General features: G+C 46.6%; 1 protein-coding gene across 6 annotated transcripts in view; it reads left to right on the top strand.

The window, feature by feature from the left end:
* The window catches only part of ABHD6 (abhydrolase domain containing 6, acylglycerol lipase), a 76237-nt gene extending 54494 nt beyond the window's left edge, over positions 1–21743 (top strand). For all 6 annotated transcript variants that reach the window (XM_045807454.2, XM_087866916.1, XM_087866918.1 and 3 more), the window contains 6 exons: positions 1412–1525; positions 2724–2856; positions 6553–6710; positions 10827–10881; positions 11097–11197; positions 20218–21743. In XM_045807454.2, the coding sequence (XP_045663410.1) occupies positions 1412–1525; positions 2724–2856; positions 6553–6710; positions 10827–10881; positions 11097–11197; positions 20218–20394 (738 nt within the window). In that variant the 3' untranslated portion in view covers positions 20395–21743. The remainder of the gene's footprint in view (positions 1–1411; positions 1526–2723; positions 2857–6552; positions 6711–10826; positions 10882–11096; positions 11198–20217) is intronic.
* The last annotated feature ends 582 nt before the right edge of the window (positions 21744–22325 follow it).

Raw genomic sequence — 22325 nt, 5'->3', positions numbered from 1 at the left:
AGTTCAGTGTTATTTGTAAAATCTGCACTTTAGAAATCATTTCACCATATGAATATTTCTTAGGGAAGGTCTCTGACACTCAGCCTCCTCTCAGAACTTGTCATGACTATCAAGATTGGGTTTAACAAAATCATTTATTCTTATACTCCGGGTGTCTCCTCTTCCTTCCCCTCAGCCCCCCCTTTTGTTCTTCTTCTCCCTTTCCCTCCCTCCTCCTCCTCCTCCTCCTTCTGTTTTTTGCTTTTGTTTTTGTTTTTTAATTTTCCTGGGCCATTTAGAGAAGCGGTCTTTTTTTTTTTTTAAAGATTTTATTTATTTATTTGACAGAGACAGCCAGCGAGAGAGGGAACACAAGCAGGGGGAGTGGGAGAGGAAGAAGCAGGCTCATAATGGAAGAGCCTGATGTGGGGCTTGATCCCAGAACGCTGGGATCACGCCCTGAGCCGAAGACGCTTAACGCCTGCGCCACCCAGGCGCCCCTAGAGAAACGGTCTTAATCTGACAGCTTTCTGAGGTAGTTTTCCAAATCACTCACCTTCTGTCCTGGTTTCCTTGGGTGTGGCAACTTGCTCTGCTTGGTAAGCATGACCAGCTGGTACAGGTTGGGCCTGGGAGAGGTCTCGGGAGGGACGTGCCCCCAGTTACCACCTCAAGCAGAGCCATACCTGAATGATTCCAAGTATGAGCTACACCAGGGGGAAAATGCTCACAAATCCTGTAGTTACTTCTGTTCTCATTCCCAAATTCCACTGTGACAACAGTCATTCTCACGCCTTAATGAATCTCTCACTTCCTGACCCACCTCAGATGTTTTTGTTATAACTGGTATTTGTGTATTGATAACTGATGTTTCTCAGCTTTAGGATGTTTTAGGATAATAATCATCCCAGGAATTAGGCCTTCAAGGCAAAAAAAGAGAAAAAAAGTTGAAACCAGAATCAGGGTGATCAGACGTGGTTCTAAACTTTGCTCCTATTGGCTCTGGAGCTGCCCAGGGTTCTGGGAGAACAGAGGCTTCTTTCCTAGTTCCAATTCAGTGGCTTCATGAGTGGTGTAAGTGTGGAAGGGGTGAAAGGAAAGGAGATAGTACCTACCAACTGGTATCGAGAAAGAGCAAGAGACTCAAGCCCGCTACCCCAATCTTTGTCCCCCCTTCCCCCCGTTTCCAGACATCTCCTGAGTCCCCTCCCATCTTTGGTTTGGTCTTTGAGGGCCTCTGCTCCCTATGAGGCTACCAGCAGTGCTTACTCATGTCAGCTGTAACTAGGGTAAGACATTGGGTAGCCTAGAGCCCTACATCCTTGGGGATGGCTGCCCAGGTCACTTGGTAAGTGGGGGCGACCTCCCTAGAAGAATGGACAGACGTGTCCTGAATACCCCATCCTGACTGTCTGCACCTCTGTGTCCCTAGTTCCTTCCAAAGAACCTGCACTTGGTCTGCGTGGACATGCCAGGACATGAGGGCACCACCCGATCCTCCCTGGATGATCTGTCCATAGACGGGCAAGTAAAGAGGATACACCAGGTAAGCAGGAGGCGCCGCCAAAAATTGCTCGGACTGTGTCTTACCCACCTTGCATGCCCAAGTCTGGAGAGCAGGGAAGAGAGTTCCATGCTGACTAGTAACCAGTCTCCAATGCATTCTGTCTGCAAAGGTTTGCAGACAAAAAGGCACCCCAGTGGTATCATTGGTCAGCAGTGGAGGACCAGAACCTGTTGCAGGCCGTTCTCCTTTAAGCCTACTTTAGTTATTTCTCAAGAAATATAATGTGGGCAATTTTTTTTTTAGCTCTTTAAAAAGGAGTTTAGAATTCTCAAGACCATTTCCCTAGAGTCTATTTTTTTAGCTTACCACCTACATGACACGACATAATGATAGCCCCTCTCCCTAGTTGTGGGGGGTGGGGAGGGTGCTCTATTTTAGCATCTAGCTTCAGCCTCTCTCTGGCTGGGCTTTCAAGGTCATGGGGCTCATGAACCACTTCAGAATTTAGTAATCTGTAAGTTACGAACTGATGTTATGAATTTTCCCCAGACGAGGTTGTTAAATATCTAATGCCTGTGCCCGACCTAACCCCCTTTAGAGTGTGTTTTCTGATGAGGTCAGGTACCTTGTCTTTTGGGGTCTTTGCTGTCTCCTCAGGAGCTGACCGTAGTTCCTTGTACATAACAGATACGCAATAAATATTTTTATAGATGGGTGGGTGGTTGGTTGAATGGTTGGATGAACGGTTAGATGGTTGAATAGACAGATAGGTGGATCGTTATATGAAATGGAAGGATGGATGGGAAGGGCTTTAAATGTAGGGCAAGAGTCAGCAAACTATGGTTGGCCTGCCACCTATTTTGGTAAGCTAGGTTTTCTTGGAATGTAACCATGCTCATTCATTTACATATTACCTCTGGCTACTTTTGTGCTACAACAGGAGAGCTGAGTAGTTGCAACAGAGAACATATGACCCACAAAGCAAAATATATATTTCTCTTGGGACCTTTGTTAAAAAAAAAAAAAAAAGTTTGCTGGCTCATGAGTTAGGGGAATCCTTGTCAGTTTTGTACTTATAAATGTCCTTCAATCACCTGTGCCAGGTAAAGAGGATTATATGCCACAGGGCTTATCTGGATAACGGATCCAGTAGATTTCAGAGGTTTTCTGCTGTGTTATCAGGATTGTTATTGTCTACAGCTATATAACCAAACCTCCTTCTCATTTCCCTCCCTAGTTTGTAGAATGCCTCAAGCTGAACAAAAAACCCTTCCACCTGATAGGCACCTCTATGGGTGGCCACGTGGCTGGGGTATATGCTGCTTACTACCCATCAGACGTCTGCAGTCTTTGCCTTGTGTGCCCCGCTGGTAAGTCACGAGGCTAAAACAGCCCCGTGCGTGAGGACTTGAGCATGGCGGGGTCTGAATCTCTATGGAGCAAATGGCAGTGTCTGCCACTGTCTTGTAGCATCATTTCTTCAATGTCTCCTTTAGAGCTGTGCAATGCTGCAGTGATAACTAGCCAACAATAATAGTAGAACCGTCATCATAACCATGCTAACTTTTAAAATCTAGAGCCAGCCTTGTTCCACAAAGGAGTGGAGGTCGTTAATTACAATGTGTCTAGTACTTTGCAGTATATATATACTTTGAAATATAATGATGATATTAACAGCCAACATTTTTTTTTAAGATTTTATTTATTTATTTGAGAGAGAAAGAGAGTGAGCAGGGGGAGGAGCCAAGGGAGAGGGACAAGCAAACTCCGTGCTTAGCATGCAGTCCTTTGTGGGACTCAGTCCCACAACCCTGAGGTCATGACCTAAGCTGAAACCAAGAATCAGATGCTCAACTGACTAAGCCACCCAGATGCCCCTAACATCCAACATTTATTGAGCTCTTATGAGCTAAGGTCTTTATATGGATTTAATTCTTGCCATCTCGGGGTGCCTAGGTGGCTCAGTCGTTAAGCATCTGCCTTCAGCTCAGGGCGTGATCCCAGCGTTCTGGGATCGAGCCCCACATCAGGCTTCTCTGCTGGGAGACTGCTTCTTCCTCTCCCACTCCCTCTGCTTGTGTTCCCTCTCTCACTGGCTGTCTCTGTCAAATAAATAAATAAAATCTTTAAAAAAAAAAAATTCTTGCCATCTCCTTATAAGGTGAAAGTACTATTATTATGCCTTTCTCCTTTTTTGCTGAAAACTCAGAAATCTTGATACATGGTAAGATCTTTTTTTTAAAAAATCAACAAACTTTAGTTTCTATGTTTTTATAAATGTCAACTTGAGCTGTAATATGTCCCCAGAAATTACAATTTGAAGTTGGATTTTTTTTTAAGGATTTTGTTGGGGAAAAAAAAGATCTTATTTTTTTAAGTAAACTCTACGTCCAATGTGGGGCTCAAACTTAAGCTCAAGACCAAGAGTCCCATACACCACTGGATTTTAAAATTGGATTTTTAAATTCATTTTTCTGGGGCGCCTGGGTCAGTCGTTAAGCGTCTGCCTTCGGCTCAGGGTGTGATTCCAGGGTCCTAGGATCGAGCCCCGCATCGGAATCCCTGCTCTGCTGGGAGCCTACTTCTTCCTCTCCCACTCCCCCTGCTTGTGTTCCCTCTCTCGCTGGCTGTCTCTCTGTCTGTCAAATAAATATAATCTAAAAAAATAAAAAATAAAAAAATAAAATAAAATTCATTTTTCTTACATAAGTCTTCAAATTTGGATTTATAATGTGTTAGAGAGAAAATCTTAATTTTTCTTTTTCCTTCTCCTGCTCCCTCTCTCTCTGGTACTTTATTGGATTATGATTTACACATAGTAAATTCCCCAAATTTTACGTGTACATCTCAACGACTTTTTACATGGGTAATTATTATCCATCTCAAGATTGTATGCCCATTTTATAGATGGGAACATTGAGGCACAAATAAATTACATTACTGCTGGAGCTATGATAGCAATGGATCCTAGGTAGTCTGACTCTAGAACCTAAACTGGCTTTTTTGGAAATCCTTTAATGTCCACTACCTCTTATATGTCACTCTTACCCACTTTACGTCCTTTATCTGTTAGAACCTGTCATGAGTCAACCCTTCTACTGAAACCTAACAAAACTGACCTTTTAAAATCTTTTAGTCACTAAAATTGCTTTCAGGTCTGTTAAGGACATTGAAATTGAAACTCCCAAATGGTTTTCTTTTCTCCTTTTTCCAAGCACCATGTCTGAAATCATTTGGCCTTTTAGTAATAAAGTTTGGGAATCCTCCTAAGGAAGTTACTAGATTTTTAATCACTTATGGGAGGTCAAATCTAACTAGCTTTTTTGAATGTATGTTCATTTGCTCAGAGTAGAGTTTCACACCTAAGTTTCAATTGGAAATTTAAAATTAAGATTATTTGGGGGCAATGGGTGGCTCAGTCAGTTAAGCATCCGCCTCTTGATTTCAGCTCAAGTCATGATCTCAGGGTCTTGAGATCAAGCCCTGAGGCTGGCTCTGCACTTAGCATGGTGGAGCCTGCTAAAGATTCTCTCTCCCCCTCTTCCCCTGCCCCTCCCCCCCACTCATGCTCCTACTTAATTGATTGGCTGATTAAAAATAAATAAAATTAAGATTATTTGTGTGTGGAAATGAAAAGATAAGGTTTTTTACTTTGAAATAATTTTAAATTTACAGAAATGTTGCAAAGATAGTACAGAGTCCCATATACCCTTCACCCAGCTTCCCCCATTGTTAATGGCTCACCTTACCACAGTAAATTTGTCACAGCTAAGAAACCAACACCAATATAGTACTATTAACTGAACTCTAGGCTTTATCTGGATTTCATTAGCTTTTCCACTAATGTCCTTGTTCTGTTCTAGGATCCAATCCAGGATACCCCATGACATTTAATCTAGGATTATTTTTTAAGTAAAAGGAAATAGATCATGTAATCTGCCCCATGACATCATGAAAGCCACATGGTGCTTTTGCTAGCTTTAAAGGAACTGTTGAGCATAGGAAATTTATAAAGTGTGGATTTCTGCAGCACAGTATTGATGTCACTGCCTTTCTTTGTGAAATGTAGCTCGTCAGCTAAGTTAAACACCTAGACCTTGGCTCAGTGTTGGAAGTGAAAATTAGTTTTGCCCTCCTGTGCACATCAGCTCGTGTGAATTCTCTCATGTCTTGCTCCAGGGAGATAGGAAACAATGGTCATTCTCAAAGGTGTTCAGTCTCAGTAAGCACCTAATGCTGTCCTGGAGGAAGAGGGGCTGTGTGGAGGGCAGCCACTGCCCCAACCTGGGGGACAGTTCACAAGGGGTCTCTCTCTCCCTGTGGTTAGATATTGACCCCCAAACAGAGATTGCTAAGTGGCTCCAGGCCAAGGGAAGGAGGCATCAGTCACTCCAGTCCTGTGTTTTCTTCCCATCATGTATTTGATCAGCTCTCCTCTCAGGGATATGGTGTGAAGGGGCTCGGGCATGTTGTCTTCTAGACTGATGCTTCTTTTTTTTTTTAAAGATTTCATTTATTTATTTGACAGAGGGAGAGGCAGCAAGAGAGGGAACATAAGCAGGGGAAGTGGGAGAGGAAGAAGCAGGCTTCCTGCTGAGCAGGGAGCCCAATGCAGGGCTTCATCCTAGAACGCTGGGATCATGACCTGAGCCAAAGGCAGATGCTTAATGACTGAGCCACCCAGGCGCCCCATCTAGACTGATGCTTCTTAAACTCTATCATATACGTGCCTCCCCTGCAACTTGTTCAAGTGTGGATTCAGATTCAAGAGACTTAGGGGAGGGGCTGAGATTCTGCATTTTCTGCGGGCTTCCAGTGCTGCTGGTCCATGGACCACAGTTTGAGTAACCAGTCCCTAAACCATCCTGAAGGAGTCTTTTTCTATGTTTCTCAGAGCGGGGTTTTGACTTTGAGCAAGGATGGCAATACCAGTGAAAAACAAATCTGTTTAAAAAAAACACCTGAAATATATTAGCTCTGGGCTGATATTGGACGTTTCCTATATAAGATGGAAGTTGGTAAGAAGGTAGACAGATTGCCAAGCTGTTTTGGTTTGAATCCCGCAGGCCTGCAGTACTCAACTGATAATCAATTTGTACAGCGGCTCAAAGAACTGCAGGACTCGGCCGCCGTGGAGAAGATCCCCTTGATCCCATCCACCCCAGAAGAGATGAGTGAAATGCTCCAGCTCTGCTCCTACGTCCGCTTCAAGGTGCCCCAGCAGGTACAGTGCTCTCAGCAGCAATATGCCTGCCCTCCTCCAAAGGCTGGGACGGCCAGCGCTGGCCTCCTCACGCACCCCTTCCCTCTTGTGCTGCTCTGCGTCACCATTCGATGGCTGTCGTGTGCCCATGACAGATCAGGCACGGTGTTTGGGCCCAGTGGTGAAGAAAGAAGACAGAGAGGGTACCTGGGCAGACACAGGCCAGTACGGGAGGCAATTAACAAACAAATATGTACGCATGGTGATGAGTGCTATGGAGGAGATGAAGATGGTATGTGATTGAAAGCAGGGGGGCAGGGGAGACTTTGATAAGCCTCTCTGAGGAATAGTGTGGGCAGAGATGGGGAAATACAGTTAAGTTCAAGACACTGGAAGGAGGCGGGGGGGCTGGCATCTATCTAGAGGGAGAGCAGGAGAGGGAGGCAAGGGCTGCAGTAGAGAATTCTTTTTCTGTTCTTTTCTTTTCCTTTCTTTCCTTTCCTTTCTTTTCTTTTCTCTTTTTAATTTCAGAACTGCTTTACATGCTTAAGACTTGCTAGGAACCCCAGAGAGCTTCTGTTTGTGGAGGTTCTATTGATACTTACCATATCAGAAAGTAAGACTCAGAAAAAGGTAAAACACGAGAACACACAGGCTCTCATTCCAGTAGCCCTCAGCGTGATGACGCTGTCCCTCCACAAGCAGGCTCTGGGGAACAGAGCATGAAGGTGGAGCAGGCAGGTAACATTTAGCATTACGGGGAAATAGTTTGACCTCACGAGCTCCCAGGAGCCACTTGGAGAACCACTGGGCTAGATCACGTAGGACCCTACAGGCTATGGGAAGGAGCCTGGAGTTCTCCTAAGAGGGACTGTGCGGGGCACAAACAGAAGTGGAGAACCGGTGGGGTGCTCCCGTGGCCTGGCGATGGCAGTGGTGTAGATGTGGGCGGTGGCAGTGGAGACTGGAGACCCGAGCTGCTTTGGGAGGCAGGGTGGGCAGGACTTCCTGGCAAATTGGAGGTGGAGGATGAGGGACAGCAAGGACTCACAGGTGACTTCTGGTGCTTGAGTTGGATGAAGGCAGCATTTTCTGAGCAGGGGAAGGAGAGAGGGAGGGTAGGTCTTGGGGACAAGCTAAGGGCTCCGTTTTGGACGTGTTCAGGTTGTCTGTGAGGCCTCCAGTGCAGATGTCAAGCAGACGGCTGCACATGCAGGCGGAGCTGAGGGCCGTCTGGCCCAGAGCCGTGCAGTTAGAGCCATCAGCCAGGGTGATGATAAAGGTCACGGTCCGAATGAAGCTGTGAATCTAGGGCGGCGGGGTGGGAACAAGGGACAAGACTGCATGGCTAAGTTTCATAACTGTAACTAATCTCTTTCTAGTGTAGGAACTGGCCCCTGTCTCGCGGTGGGCTGGGGCCTCCTAGAAGTAGAGGGAATGGGCTCTTTTCAGAAGGCGTGAACACGACACAGTTAATGGGTGTAGAAGCACCCAGAATCTGATTCTATGGTACATTCTATCCCTAAGATCCTCTTTTTAGTTGTGAGGTTGCACTGTCCTTTCCTGGTCATGCTTTCTGCCCAGAAGAGAGTGGCCAAACAGTGCTTTAGGAAATTCCATGTTTTGAGTTGTCAGGAATATGAAAACACTGTGAGAGAGTAAGTGGCAGCTCTAGATGTCTTCCCTCCTAGGAGACAAGGAGCACCCGAGCACTCTGTGTCATGTTATGTTTGTCCATTTACTTGTCTGTGTCTTCCACTCTAACCTCATAAGATCAAGGATTTTGTCTTAACTGGCTGCTCTGTCCCCAGCCTTTAGCACAGTGCTTGAGTGAAGTAGGTCCTCGGTATCATTGGGTGGGTCAGGGGGAGGGAGGATGCCTGGATAATGCAGAGATGGAGAATGGATGTGTGAGTAGATGCAGAGTAGATGGACACCTGAATTGGTGCATGTACGTGCGTGGGTGATTTAGGGATGCAGGAGAGATGAACAGCTGAATACTTGGTTGGATGGATGGGAGGATGCCTGCAGAATGCAGGGGTGGAAAGTGGATTGATTGGTGGATGCAGGATAGATGGATCCATCAATAGACATACACATGTATGATTCAGAGATGTAGGGTGGGTGGGTGGATGGATGGATGCCTGCATGAAGCAGGGATGGAGGATGGATGGATGGATGGATGGATGGATGGATGGATGGATGTCTGCATGAAGCAGGGATGGAGGATGGATGGATGGATGGATGGATGGATGGATGGATGGATGTCTGCATGAAGCAGGGAAGGAGGATGGAGGATGGATGGATGGATGAAGCAGAGAAGGAGGATGGATGGATGGATATCTGCATGAAGCAGGGAGAGAGGATGGATGGATGGATGGATGGATGGATGGATGGATGGATGGATGGATGCAGGAAGCAGGGAGGGAGGATGGAGGATGGATAGATGGATGTCTGCATGAAGCAGGGAGGGAGGATGGGTGGATGGATGGATGGATGGATGGATGTCTGCATGAAGCAGGGATGGAGGATGGATGGATGGATGGATGGATGGGTGGATGGATGGATGTCTGCATGAAGCAGGGAAGGAGGATGGAGGATGGATGGATGGATGAAGCAGAGAAGGAGGATGGATGGATGGATATCTGCATGAAGCAGGGAGAGAGGATGGATGGATGGATGGATGGATGGATGGATGGATGGATGGATGGATGGATGTCTGCATGAAGCGGGGAGGGAGGATGGAGGATGGATGGATGGATGTCTGCATGAAGCAGGGAGGGAGGATGGATGGATGGATGCCTGCATGAAGCAGGGAGGGAGGATGGATGGATGGATGGATGGATGGATGGATGGATGGATGGATGTCTGCATGAAGCAAGGAGGGAGGATGGATGGACGGATGTCTGCATGAAGCAGGGAGGGAGGATGGGTGGATGGATGGATGGATGGATGTCTGCATGAAGCAGGGAGGGAGGATGGAGGATGGATGGATGGATGAAGCAGAGAAGGAGGATGGATGGATGGATGTCTGCATGAAGCAGGGAGGGAGGATGGATGGATGGATGGATGGATGGATGGATGGATGGATGGATGCAGGAAGCAGGGAGGGAGGATGGATGGATGGATGGATGGATGTCTGCATGAAGCAGGGAGGGAGGATGGGTGGATGGATGGATGGATGGATGGATGGATGGATGGATGTCTGCATGAAGCAGGGAGAGAGGATGGATGGATGGATGGGTAGGTACAGGGTAGGTGGATACATAGATAGACATATGAACACATGAGTCAGGGATGTGTAGATGTGCGGGTGCAGGATACGTAGTAAAGCAAACAAAATGGCTGATGCCATTGGTCTCCCCTCCAGGCTTTCACTTCCAGAATGGTCAGATTCTAGTCATGCTCCAGAGGGTTAGTTCAGAGCAGTTCTGGCTGGATTTTCCCCCTTCAGTCAGTACACAGGACTCCTCAGAGTACATCTGAGGGGCTCAGACCATTCCCAGGTAGATGAGAGGAGAGCCGGTGCTAATGCGAACGCTGTACCCTACCTCAGGGATCCTTCTTCCCGCAGCCAGTCTCTGGGTCAGGATCCCAGGTCCGGGAGATCTGGCCTGCCCACATTGGCGGCAGCCTTCACCAGCCCTCCACAAGGAAGACAGATAACACTGAATACTAAACAAAGGACTATGGAACCCATCCCAGAATTTTTTGAATCGTTTGTCTCTTTATTGTTCAAGAGGCCCATCATCCCCCATCGTTTGATTTTTTTAATAGACCTTGTTCTGCACTTGGATATTACTAAACAATTCCTCGATATTATTTCCAGCCTTGATTGTGTCTTAGGCTGAGCAGAGAATATCTCAAGATAAAGTGCTGTGAGCCCATGTCAGGTGTTTTACGTGCTTTGGCTTCCCAGTATGACCCGGGTTCCTAACTATTTACAAAGGAAAAAGCGTCAGATGACCTAAGTCCCAGTTGCAGTGCATACTCCGTGGCGGGAATTTGGAGCCCTGGGCCCTGAAACCTTGACAATGCCATAAATTGCCAGACTTTATTTCCTTCCCTGTCCCAGAGCCATGGGGCCGAGGAAACAAACTGTCTCTCGCCTTCTAACCGCGGTTCACTTCTCCGTAGATCCTGCGAGGCCTTGTTGACGTCCGTGTTCCTCATAACAACTTCTACCGAAAGTGTAAGTAGCCGTGTTTAAGCTTGGCGCCTGTGACCAGTGAAGCGTTATGGGGGGCTGGCTTTTATATTTTACATTTCTGAGACTTTGATCATTTTCTGGGGCCCCCAAAGACAGGTGGCGGCCCCGACTCCATGACTGTCCCTGAACCCTGTAGAGTTCGGGTGTCCACAGGCACGGCCCAGTGTGCACTCACTTTGTTTTCCTTTTCTGAAAAGTGTTTTTGGAAATCGTCAGTGAGAAGTCAAGATACTCCCTCCATCAGAACATGGACAAGATCAAGGTTCCAACACAGATCATTTGGGGGAAACAAGACCAGGTATGTAGCATGTCCCGGGGGCCTCCTGTGCCGGTTACACCGGCCTCTGAGGAAAAGCAAGAGGTCATTTACCAAGTGAGCCTCACAGGCTGGTTTCTGATACCAGGAGGGGGAGGAACACACCTGGGTCAGGTGCTGATATTTATAGGGGTCATCGTTCTCTTGAGTTGAGAGCAATGCTGTTGATCTTTTAAAATGAAAGGAAACTGAGCTCCTGGGGGCTCAGTCGGTGAAGCATCTGCCTTTGGCTCAGGTCATGATCCTGGGGTCCGGGGATCGAGCCCCACCTTGGGCTCCCTGCTCAGTGGGGAGTCTGCTTCTTCCTCTCCCTCTGCCCCACCCCCCAGGCTCGCTCTCTCTCTCTCTCTCTCTCTCTCTCTCGGACAAATAAATAAAAATCTTAAGGGGGCCTGGGTGGCTCAGTGGGTTAAGCATCTGCCGTCAGCTCACGTCATGATCCCGGAGTCCCGGCGTCAAGTCCCGCATTGGGCTTCCTGCTCCGCAGAGAGTCTGCTTCTCCCTCTGACCCTCCTCTCGTGCTCTCTCTCTCTCTGTCTCTCTTAAATAAATAAATAAAATCTTAAAAAAGTTTTAAAAATCTTAAAAAAATTAAAATCAATAAAATGAAAGGCAATCTTAAATCATTTTTACAAATTACGTTTATCAAAGCCATGTAGTCTCATAGTACAGAAAACTTTGAAGAGGGGCGCCTGTGGTTCAGTCGCTTAAGCTTCTGCCTTTGGCTCAGGTCATGATCCCATGGTTCTGGGATCCAGCCCCGCCTCGGGCTCCCTGCTCAGCGGGAAGTCTGCTTCTCCCTCTGCTTCTCCCCTTGCTCATGCTCACTTTCTCTGTCTCTCTCTCTCTCACTCTCAAATAAACAAAATTGAAAAAAAACAAAAACAAAAAAAAAAAAACTTTAAAGAGCTCAAAAAGGGTTGTAATGAAAATTTGATCTCTTTTCCATCCCAGATCCCAATTCCCATTTCCTTGAGGCAGCTCTTACTGTCTTGCGTATGTTTCTTTCATTTTCTAAGGCGGGGATCGGCCTGTTTTCTGCGAAGCGCCGGATAACAAATATTTTCGACTTTGTGGGTCCTACTATTTCTGTCGCAACTCCCGAGCTCTGCTGTTGCGCAAAAGCATCCACAGAGAGTATGCAAACTAGTGGCGTGGCGGAGTGCCAGCGAACCTTTATTCCCACAAACAGGCCGTGGGCCATTGTTTGCTTACTGCTGTTCTAAGCATACATGTATCTGCATAGATAAGTTGTCTCTGTAAGCTTTTCAAACATGCATAATGACACTGTTCACGTTACTTCATATATGTAGGAATCTATGTATCTTGGAAATCATTTCATACCAGCCCATGCAAATTTACTCATTCTATTTTTTTATATATATTTTTTATTTTACTAACTTTTATTAATAAGTTTGGGTAGGGGCGCCTGGGTGGCTCAATCGTTAAACGTCTGCCTTCGGCTTGGGGCGTGATCCCGGTGTTCTAGGATCGAGCCCCGCATCGGGCTCCCCTCCTCTGCTGGGAGTCTGCTTCTTCCTCTCCCACTCCCCCTGCTTGTGTTTCCTCTCTCGCTGGCTGTCTCTCTCTCTCTCTCTCTCTCTCTCAAATGAATAAATAAAATCCTTAAAAAAAAAATAAGTTTGGGTAAGTTTTTATATTCATACACAAAAATGACATGACCAGTGGTTAAATCCTGCTTTCTTTTAAAGATTTAAAAAATTTTTTCCTTCCTTTTTTTTTATTAGAGAGAGACAGGGAAGGGCAGAGGGCGAGGGAGAAAGAGAGAATCTTAAGCAGGCTCCACACCCAGCACAGAGCCTGATGCGGAACTCGATCTCACAACCTTGAGATCATGACATGAGCCGAAATCAAGAGTTGGACACTAAACTGACTGAGTCACCCAGGCGCCCCAAAAATTTTTTAAAATTTTAATTCCAGTTAGTTAACATGCAGTGTTATATGAGTTTCAGGTGAACAATACCGTGATTCAACACTTCCCTCCAATACCCAGTGCTCATCACAAGTGCCCTCCTTAATCCCCATCACCTATTTCACCCATCCCCCCACCTCCCCTCTGGTCACCATCAGCTTGTTCTCTATAGTTTAGAATCTGTTTTTTGGTTTGCTCTCTTTTTTCCTTTGTTCATTTGTTTTGTTTCTTAAATTCCACATATGAATGAAATCATATGGTACTTGTCTTTTTCCAACTGACTTATTTCATTCAGCATAATACTGTCTAGCTTCATCCACGTCATTGCAAATGGCAAGATTTCTTTCTTTTTTATGGCTGAGTAATATTCCATTGTGTATATCTACCACATCTTCTTTATCCATTCATCAATCAGTGGACACTTGGGCTGCTTCCATATCTTGACTATTGTAAATAACACTGCTGTAACTATGGGGGTGCATGTATCCTTTGGAATTAGTGTTTTTGCATTCTTTGGGTAAATAATCAGTGGTGCCATCACTGGATCATAGGGTGGTTCTATTTTTAACTGTTTGAGGAAACACCAAACTGTTTTCCACAGTGGCTGCACCAGTTTGCATTCCCACCAACCGTGTAAGAGGGTTACCCTTTCTCCACATCCTCCCCAACACTTGTCATTTCTTGCATTTTTTATTTTAGCCATTCTGACGGGTGTGAGGTGATATCTTGTTGTGGTTTTGATTTGCGTTTCCCTGATGATGAGTGATGTTGAACATCTTTTCATGCGTCTGTTGGCCATCTGTGTATTTTCTTTGGAGAATGTCTATTCATGTCTTCTGCCCATTTTTTAATTGGATTTTTTAAAAAGATGTTATTTATTTATTTGACGTAGAGAGAGAGATAAAGAGAGAGAGCACAGTCAGGGGGAGAGGGAGAAGCAGGTTCCCCGTTGAGCAAGGAGCCCAACGCAGGGCTCGATCCCAGGACCCCAGGATTATGATGACCTGAGCCGAAGGCAGACGCTTCACCCACTGAGCCGCCCAGGCGCCCCTAGTTGGATTTTTTTTTTTAAAGCAGCTTCATGCCTAGCATGGAGCCCAATGCAGGGCTTGAATTCACAACCGTGAGCTGAGATAAAGAGTCTGACGCTTAACCAACTGAGCCAAGCAGGTGCCCTAATTTTGGATGTTGACTTGTATCAGTTCTTTTTATATTTTGGATACCAACCCTTTATCAAGTATGTCATTTGCAAATATCTTCTCCCATTTTAAATATTTTATTTTGAAATAATTTCAAACCTGTAGAAAAATAATGAGTACGAAGTACTCTTATATACATTTCCCTAAATCCATCCATTTTAACTGCTTTATTGAGGTATCATCTATCTACCATCAAATTCACCTAGTCGGGCACTCCACCACAACCCATTGTAGAACATTTCTGTCACTCTCCAGTCCTGCCCATTTACAGTTAGTCCCAGCCCCATGCAACCACACTTCTGTTTTCTGTTTTACAGTTTTACCTTTTCCTGAACTTTTACATAAATGGTATCATATAATAGGTAGTCTTTGGTATCTGGCTCTCTTCACTCATGCATAATGTTCTTGAGGTTCCTTCATGTAATTGCCTATATCAGTAAGTTTTTCCTTTTGTAGCTGAGTGTCATTCCATGGTATAAATGTACCGTGTTTTATTTAGTACCAATTTTTTAACATTTGCTGCATTGGCTTTTTTAAACATTCTCATCTATCTATCTGTATTCCGGACCGTTGAAGTAGGTTGCTTACATTATGCCCTTTTACCCCCAGTGCATTTACTGAGAGCAATAATATTCTGTCACTTAACCACAGTGCGTTGTCACATTCAGGAAGTTTAATGCTGGCGCGATGTTTTTGTCTAATCTACCGCCCATATTCCAAATTCATGGGTGGGGCACCTGGTGGTTCAGTCGGTTGAGCGTCTGACTCTTGATCTCAGCTCAGGTCTTAACCTCAAGGCTGTGAGTTTAGGCCCCACGTTGGGCTCCATGCTGGTCATGGAGCCTACTTTAAAAAAATTAAATAAAAAACAAATTCATCAGTTATTTCGGTAAGGGGCTGCATAGAACGCTCCTCCTCCTCCTGGCTCCCTGAAACAGGATCTAATCCGGGCCCCATGCTACACGTCATGTCCGTGTAGTCTCCTTTACTGAGCACTGTTGCCCCAGTCTGCCTTTGTCATTCATGATGTCGAGATACTGGAAGCGTACAGGTCATTCGTTTTATGAAATGTTCCTAATTTGACTTTGTCTGCCGTTTCCTCATGATTAAACTCCGATGGTATATCACCACCAGAATAGCTCCTGAGTGATAAGATAGCACCTCCTTGGACACACAGTGTCCTCCTGCCCCTGCCTGGTGAGGTTCAGTTCCTGTTGATTGCCTGGTCGGGTGTTGTCTGATTTCTTCTTTGTACGGTTATTATGTCTCCCCTTGGGACTGATAGGCAGTCTGTGGGAGACGCTTCGAAATATCCTGCTCCTCACCAAACATTCGCCCCTAGATTTACCATCTGTGAGTGATTCTTGCCCCACAGTTTACATTACCCTCTGCAACAGCCGCATCATAGTCCGTTTTGTGGCTCTGCCGCGGTGTCTTTCGTTAGTGCCCTATTGATGGTCATTTCGGTCATTTCCAGGTTTTTGCTATTAAACAATACCTCAGTGAACATCAGCATAGATGCGTGTTTGTGGTGTGTGAGAGCATATCCGAAGGGTTAATTCTTCAATGTGGACTCACTGCGTCAAAGAGCAGGTGCATTTTAAAATTGTAATAGGTTTTGGGGGCACCTGGCTGGCTCAGTCGGTAGAGCATGCCACTCTTGATCTCGGGGTCATGAGTTCAAGCCCCACATTGGGTATAGAGCTCACTTAGAAAAAAATTTTTTAAATAATAAAATTTTAATAGGTTTTATTAGATGGCTCTGTATTAGTTTGCTGGGACAGTCATAGCAAAGTACCGCAAACTGGGTGGTCTGAACAACAGAAATCGGTCATCTTAAAGTTCTAGAGGTTAAAAGTCCAAGATCAAGTGGTCCGCAATTTGGTTCCTCCTGGGGGCTGTCGGAGAACCTGTACCGTGCCTCTTCCCCAGCTTCTGGCGGTTTGCTGACAGTCTCTGTGTTCCTTGGCTGATAGATGTGTCACACTGCCATCTCACACAGAGTTCTCCCTGTGCCTGTGTGTCTCTGCGTTTGAATTTCTTTTTCTGTGTTTAAATTTTTGTAAGGAAGGCAGGCATATTGGGCGAGGGGCCCACCCTGCACCAGTGTGACCTCATCTTAACTAATTACATTTGCAACAACCCTATTTCCAAATAAAGTCCCCTTTTAAGGTATTGGAGGTTAGAACTTCAAAATACGGGGGCGCCTGGGTGGCACAGCGGTTAAAGCGTCTGCCTTCGGCTCAGGGCGTGATCCTGGAGTTCCGGGATCGAGCCCCACATCAGGCTCCTCTGCTATGAGCCTGCTTCTTCCTCTCCCACTCCCCCTGCTTGTGTTCCCTCTCTCACTGGCTGTCTCTATCTCTGTCAAATAAATAAATAAAATCTTTAAAAAAAAAAAAAAAAAAAAAAAAAAAGAACTTCAAAATACGGATTTTAGAGGGGCGACACAAGCAATAACAGACCCTCCAGAGAGAGACTAATTTATACCCCAGAAGCTCCTTTTTTGCTTGCAACTGTTCTTTAGAAATGGTATCTTACTCAGAGTTCTTCTAAAGTTTAAAAGCAAGAGGAGGGGTGCCTGCATGGCCCAATCGATTAAGCGTCTGCCTTTGGCTCAGGTCGTGATCTTGGGGTCCTGGGATCGAGCCCCACATCACATTGGGCTCCCTGCTCAGTGGGAGTCTGCTTCTCCCTCTGCCTCCTCCCTCTGCTCATGCTCTCTGTCTCTTTTAAATAAATTAGTTAAATTAAAAAAAAAAAAAAGCAAGAAGAGGCAATGAGAAGTGGAGCCCTTATAAGGCCCAAGATGATCCATGGGGAAAAGGAGCCAGGACGGTACTCCCAGTGGGTGTGGGGAGGGACTGGTGATGGTGTCGTATACAGCTCTCCCAAACCAGCCAGGTACAGCCGAGGATGTGCAGTGCAGCGATGCGGGCATGGAGAGGAGGGAGAGCTCTTTGCTCCCTTCTGCAGCAGCCAAGGGACTAAAAGGAGCTTTTTGTGCACCTGAGTGGAAAAGCAGGACACGGAGTAGGCCAGCAGGGGGTTATTCGATCAGAAATCAAGTTAAAACAATGAAGGCCTTTCTTCAGTCTGAAAATCCCAGAGGTGATTTGGGGCTCTCATTGCCCTACCCTGCGGAGACAATGCAGAAGTGAGCTCTCTGGGCTTGGGCTCTGAAAGTCTGGGTTCCAGCCCTGCCTTTGCCCTGTATCAGCCCGTGACCTTGAGCAAGCCACTCAGCTGCTCCAAATCCTGGGTTTCTCTTCTACTGCCCGGGTGATGTGAGGCTCATGTGAAGTAACACACTTGAGGGAGATCTTTCTCCGGTGACAAGAAAATAAGTTAGTTATTACTCATGTGCTTTGCCTCTGAGAGTTGGCCTCTGCCTATGGTCCAGAATTTTTTCCAGGACTCTGAAGTCCTATTCTGTTCTGAAAAAAGAGCCTAACATTCCATGGGCCTACTAAAAATATGATCAGATCTTCTCTGTGTTCTATGGACCATCCCCAGCGCAGAATCCAAATAGCAAAGGCTTCAGGGGCCCTTAATTTTATGGCCTTTTGCTTCCCAAGCATCTGGCTCTTTTCCTGCTCTGTTGTCAGCATTTGGTGTCACCGGCCCACGCCTTCCAGGCTGAATTCAGCCGCCCTCTTCTTTGGGCCCCTGTAGCCCAGCCACTCTGCTGTACAACTGCAGGGGAGCTATGCCCATTGTTGTCTACGTGAATCATGCCTGCTGGATTTGGGCAGTATACAGCCCACACAACTGATCCCGGCAGTCCTTCCTAAGAGGATTTCTGCATATCAGTTCAAGTATTTCCCCTCTGTGTTCAGTCCACCAGAATGGGAGGGCCTTGTGGAGATTATATAAGGTCTATTACTCTTTATGTCCCTTCATGCTGCCACCACAGTACCTGGGATGCAGGAGACCCAGAGTATATAGTGAGTGAGCGAGGAAGCAAGCTAGAAAGTATATAAACAAACTAAGGAACAAACCCACCAACTGACAGCCTATACATTTAAGTCAGCTAACAGATTTATATTGAGCACCTCGTATGTGCCTGACGCCGTGTGAGGCCCTGGGGATACAGCAGGCACCAAGACAGACAGGATCCCTGAGCTCCCGCAACTTCTAGTCTACCTGCCATTATAATGCCTGGCAGAGCTCGAACTACTGTGAGGTAGGTCACGTGAGTGTAGGGTCAGATCCTGTCTTTGTGATTTTTATATTTTGTTCACGGTGGATCTTTTTGCATTAATGTCTATTTTTTTTTTAAATACTGCATTAAAATAATCTTCATCTTAATTACTGAGTTTTTTGGAGCCTGCTTAAATTTTGTGCCCAAGGCAAGGGCCTCAGTTCCCTCACCCTAGTCTTGGCCCTGCCCTGAAATGGGATGGAGGAAAATTGTTTGACCATCTACGTGAAGGTCTTGCCCAAGACATAGCTGATGTGGTCCCCGTAGACGTGCATACCTCACGAGGGTCCATATAGCTGTTTCCCATACATCTGAGTGACCATGGGGAATCCTGGATCTGACCAGCGTAACAGTGTCAAAGCTAGAGGCTCCTGTGGGTATTCTTGAGCTCCGGGTTCTGACCTCTCTGCAGGATAGACGTTCAGTTGGGAGTTTGTATTTTTTCATGCTTTGACCCATTGACTCCATCTGCATTTCCTCTGGGGACTTTTCTACAGAAGCTGGGCTTTATTTCTGCTCAGTTGCCACGGCAGCCTTCCCTGTGAGTGCAGGGCAGACAGGGGTGTCTGATTCCTTCGCAGGGTGCCCCTCTCACTAAGCTCCCCGTTAGCTGCTCCTATTTGTGGCCCCCGGGGGTGTTTTGCTGTGCTCCATGCTCCGTGCCTTGGCTGAGGCATGCTGCCCCCCCACTTCCCGGGTGGAAAATCTTGGTTTTAATGGTCTCGGTTGATGAGAATGGAGCTCAAACACAGACAGCACTTGAGTCTGTTAGGGGTCTTGCTTTTGCATTGAGGATGAGGGGAGGGGTCCTCTTGTGTGGGATGAGTTGAAAGTGAATGACAAACAGGGCCTGAATGCAAATATGACACTACTGGACGGTGCTGGGGAGAAAGCGTTGGATGGGTGTAAATAGCAAGGTAACCCAGGTGACAGTGAAATTAAGTGCATTGTTCAGAAAGGTCAGCCCTGGAAAGGGTGGTGCCTTTCATATAGGAAGAGCATTCCCCGTTATTCACAAACTCCAGGGCCCGCGGTCATACCACTCTGGGGACCCCCAAAAGACTCTCAAAGAGACACTCCCCCTCCCCCAGTTTGGGATAATTAGCCTTCACGTCCTGTGTCTTCCCTGTGTGCCCTTCCCAGAGCTGGCCTTCTCTAGTCCGGCCTAATCATGTCCGTCCCTGACACAGCCCTGCTGCTCCCCACTGCCCTCAGATGGAGGCCTGACCCCCCATCTCTCCACCACGCCCTCCCCGCTCCCCGCGTGCTGTCTCAGCATCAAGCTAACTGCCGTCCCCTGCCCTTGCTGTGACCTGCCCCCCTCTTGCACGAATCCTCCTCCCCTGTGCATTCTCAGCTCCCAGGATGCTCCCCGCCCAGAGCCCTCATCTGCTGACCAGTCTGGCTTCCCCACCAGACTGAAAAACCTCCTCCTCCTGGGCAGGGACTGTGTGTTTCCACTTCAGGACTGCTGGCAGCCACACAGTCCTGGCACCAAATTGCAGACTAAGGCATGCAGTCACTTCTGTCAGCCAGCCACGTGCCCCGACACTGAAGTGACTTGGTCCTAAAATTCACCCCTGCCAGGCCTCAGCCGGCATCCGGTCCCCTGAGCATGCACGGGTATCCAAGTCTTTTCTGCCTAGCGTCCTCTCTTGCCCTGCAGGTGCTCGACGTGTCTGGGGCTGACATGTTGGCCAAGTCGATCGCCAACTGCCAGGTGGAACTTCTGGAAAACTGTGGGCACTCAGTGGTGATGGAGAGGCCCAGGAAGACGGCCAAGCTCATCGTCGACTTCTTAGCTTCTGTGCACAGCACAGGCAACAACAAGAAGCTGGACTGAGACCCCACCCGCAGCCCACACTGGCACACAGCATCTGCCCCCATCTCCAGAATCGGACGCGGCCACCATTTCTCAGGGATCCTGCCCCACTTGCGGTCGGAGCGCCAGCGTCCCTGAGGAGGCCAGTCCCTGTCCCCGGTCTCAACAGATCCACAGAGCTTTGGGGCCATGAGGCAATCTCCAAGATATTTTTCACAATATAGAAACTCCCATGGGACAAAATTAAGAAAACCTATCCATGAAATCTACCCAGAAGTCTTCAAGTTCATGTCACCAAGCGGCTGCCTTGGGACCGCAATCACCGAGGCCATTTTCTTTAAAACATCCCTCACAGACCGAGACTCGAGGTTTTTCTGCTACTTCGACGTTCTCCCCTGCATGGTCAGTGGCTGTTTTAGGAGCACAAGTCTCCCATCTGCTGAGCCCTTCTTGTTTATGTCTAGTTTAAGTTTAGCATAGAGGCCCCTATGTGAATGCAAGTGCGTCAGCTGCAAGACCAGGGAGCAAGGTGCAAGCTAGGATACTAGCACGCGAAGAGGGGCACGGTCCCACGTCTGCCGGCCCTCCTAGCTGCCGGAGCAGCGGAGAACACGGTTGGGGGGCTGATGGACCCCTGCATGGCAGCCCTGTCGTGAGGGAGCCCGGAACGGTCACCGTCAGAAGAACACCTGGCAGGGTGGGTTTCCTGGGAACCATTGATTATTTTTAAAAATAGGACTAATGAAGCAATAATGTTCTATAATCAGACTCGGATTACACACACGAGCACCTCGTGGGCCTCTTTTCTATCTTGCTGTGCTACCGAAGACTCTTGGGTGTGAAATACTAGCTTGTTAATGAATTCTGTGAATTCCGGCAACAGTCATGTGATCGAAAATAAGTCTAAACAGCTGTAAAAGTGACCACAATGACATGAAATAAACTTAATAAATCTAGATCAGCAACACGCACATGGTTTCTGTTCCTAAGCTCCTAGTTAAGCACAACGTCGGCAGATTTCCTGTTAACTTTAAAAAGGGATTTTTTCAAGTAAGGCTTCTAAGACGTTGGGAGACCTTGTTTGGATGAGTTATTAGTTTTCTTTTAAGAAGTCATGTTTGTAATTTTTATTCAGCTGAAATGGTATATCAGAAACAAAAGGCAAGGGGCGCCTGGGTGGCACAGCGGTTAAGCGTCTGCCTTCGGCTCAGGGTGTGATCCCAGTGTTATGGGATCGAGCCCCGCATCAGGCTCCTCTGCTGGGAGCCTGCTTCTTCCTCTCCCACTCCCCCTGCTTGTGTTCCATCTCTCGCTGGCTGTCTCTATCTCCGTCGAATAAATAAATAAAATCTTAAAAAAAAAAAAAAAAAGGCAAGAGGCATCAGACTATTCCTTTTGACCCTTGTCTATTGTACTGAGGACCCCTTAAAATTCCCAGAGTTTCAGGGCACCTGGGCTACTCAGTTGATTTAGCATCTGACTCTCGATCTCAGCTCGGGTCTTGATCTTGGGGTCATGGATTTGAGCCCCGCGCCCGGCTCCATGCTGGGTGTGGAGCCTACTTAAAAAAAAAAAAAAAAAAATCCTTAGAGCTCGAGTCCTCCAAATCTTTTTACAGAGAGTTTGCAACCAAGTAGTTCTGGAAATAAAGTGAGATAAACTTTATAGTTTAAAACTATAGTTGTAGTTTAAACTTTATATTTTAATTTATTAAAATATAATTAAAATTAAATTTTATTTAATATAATTTATTATTTTATAATATAAAAATATATTAAATAAAATTAAAATATATTAAATTTATTTAATTTAGAAGAGTGGGACACATCTTAAAAACAAGATGTGAAAATGTGGTATCTCAGACGGGTGGGCTGCAGCTAACGCGGTGTTCAGAGGGAACGATCGAGGCCTCAGTACACGTATTAACAAAGAAGAGGGGCACCTGGCTGTCT

This window comes from Ursus americanus, chromosome 14 (assembly GCF_024610735.1).
Source record: "Ursus americanus isolate L20-20 chromosome 14, mUrsAme1.1.p, whole genome shotgun sequence".
In the NCBI taxonomy this organism is placed as follows: Eukaryota; Metazoa; Chordata; class Mammalia; order Carnivora; family Ursidae; genus Ursus; species Ursus americanus.
The sequence above is the reverse complement of the archived record's forward strand: the minus strand, read 5'-3'. Positions and strand labels throughout refer to the sequence as shown.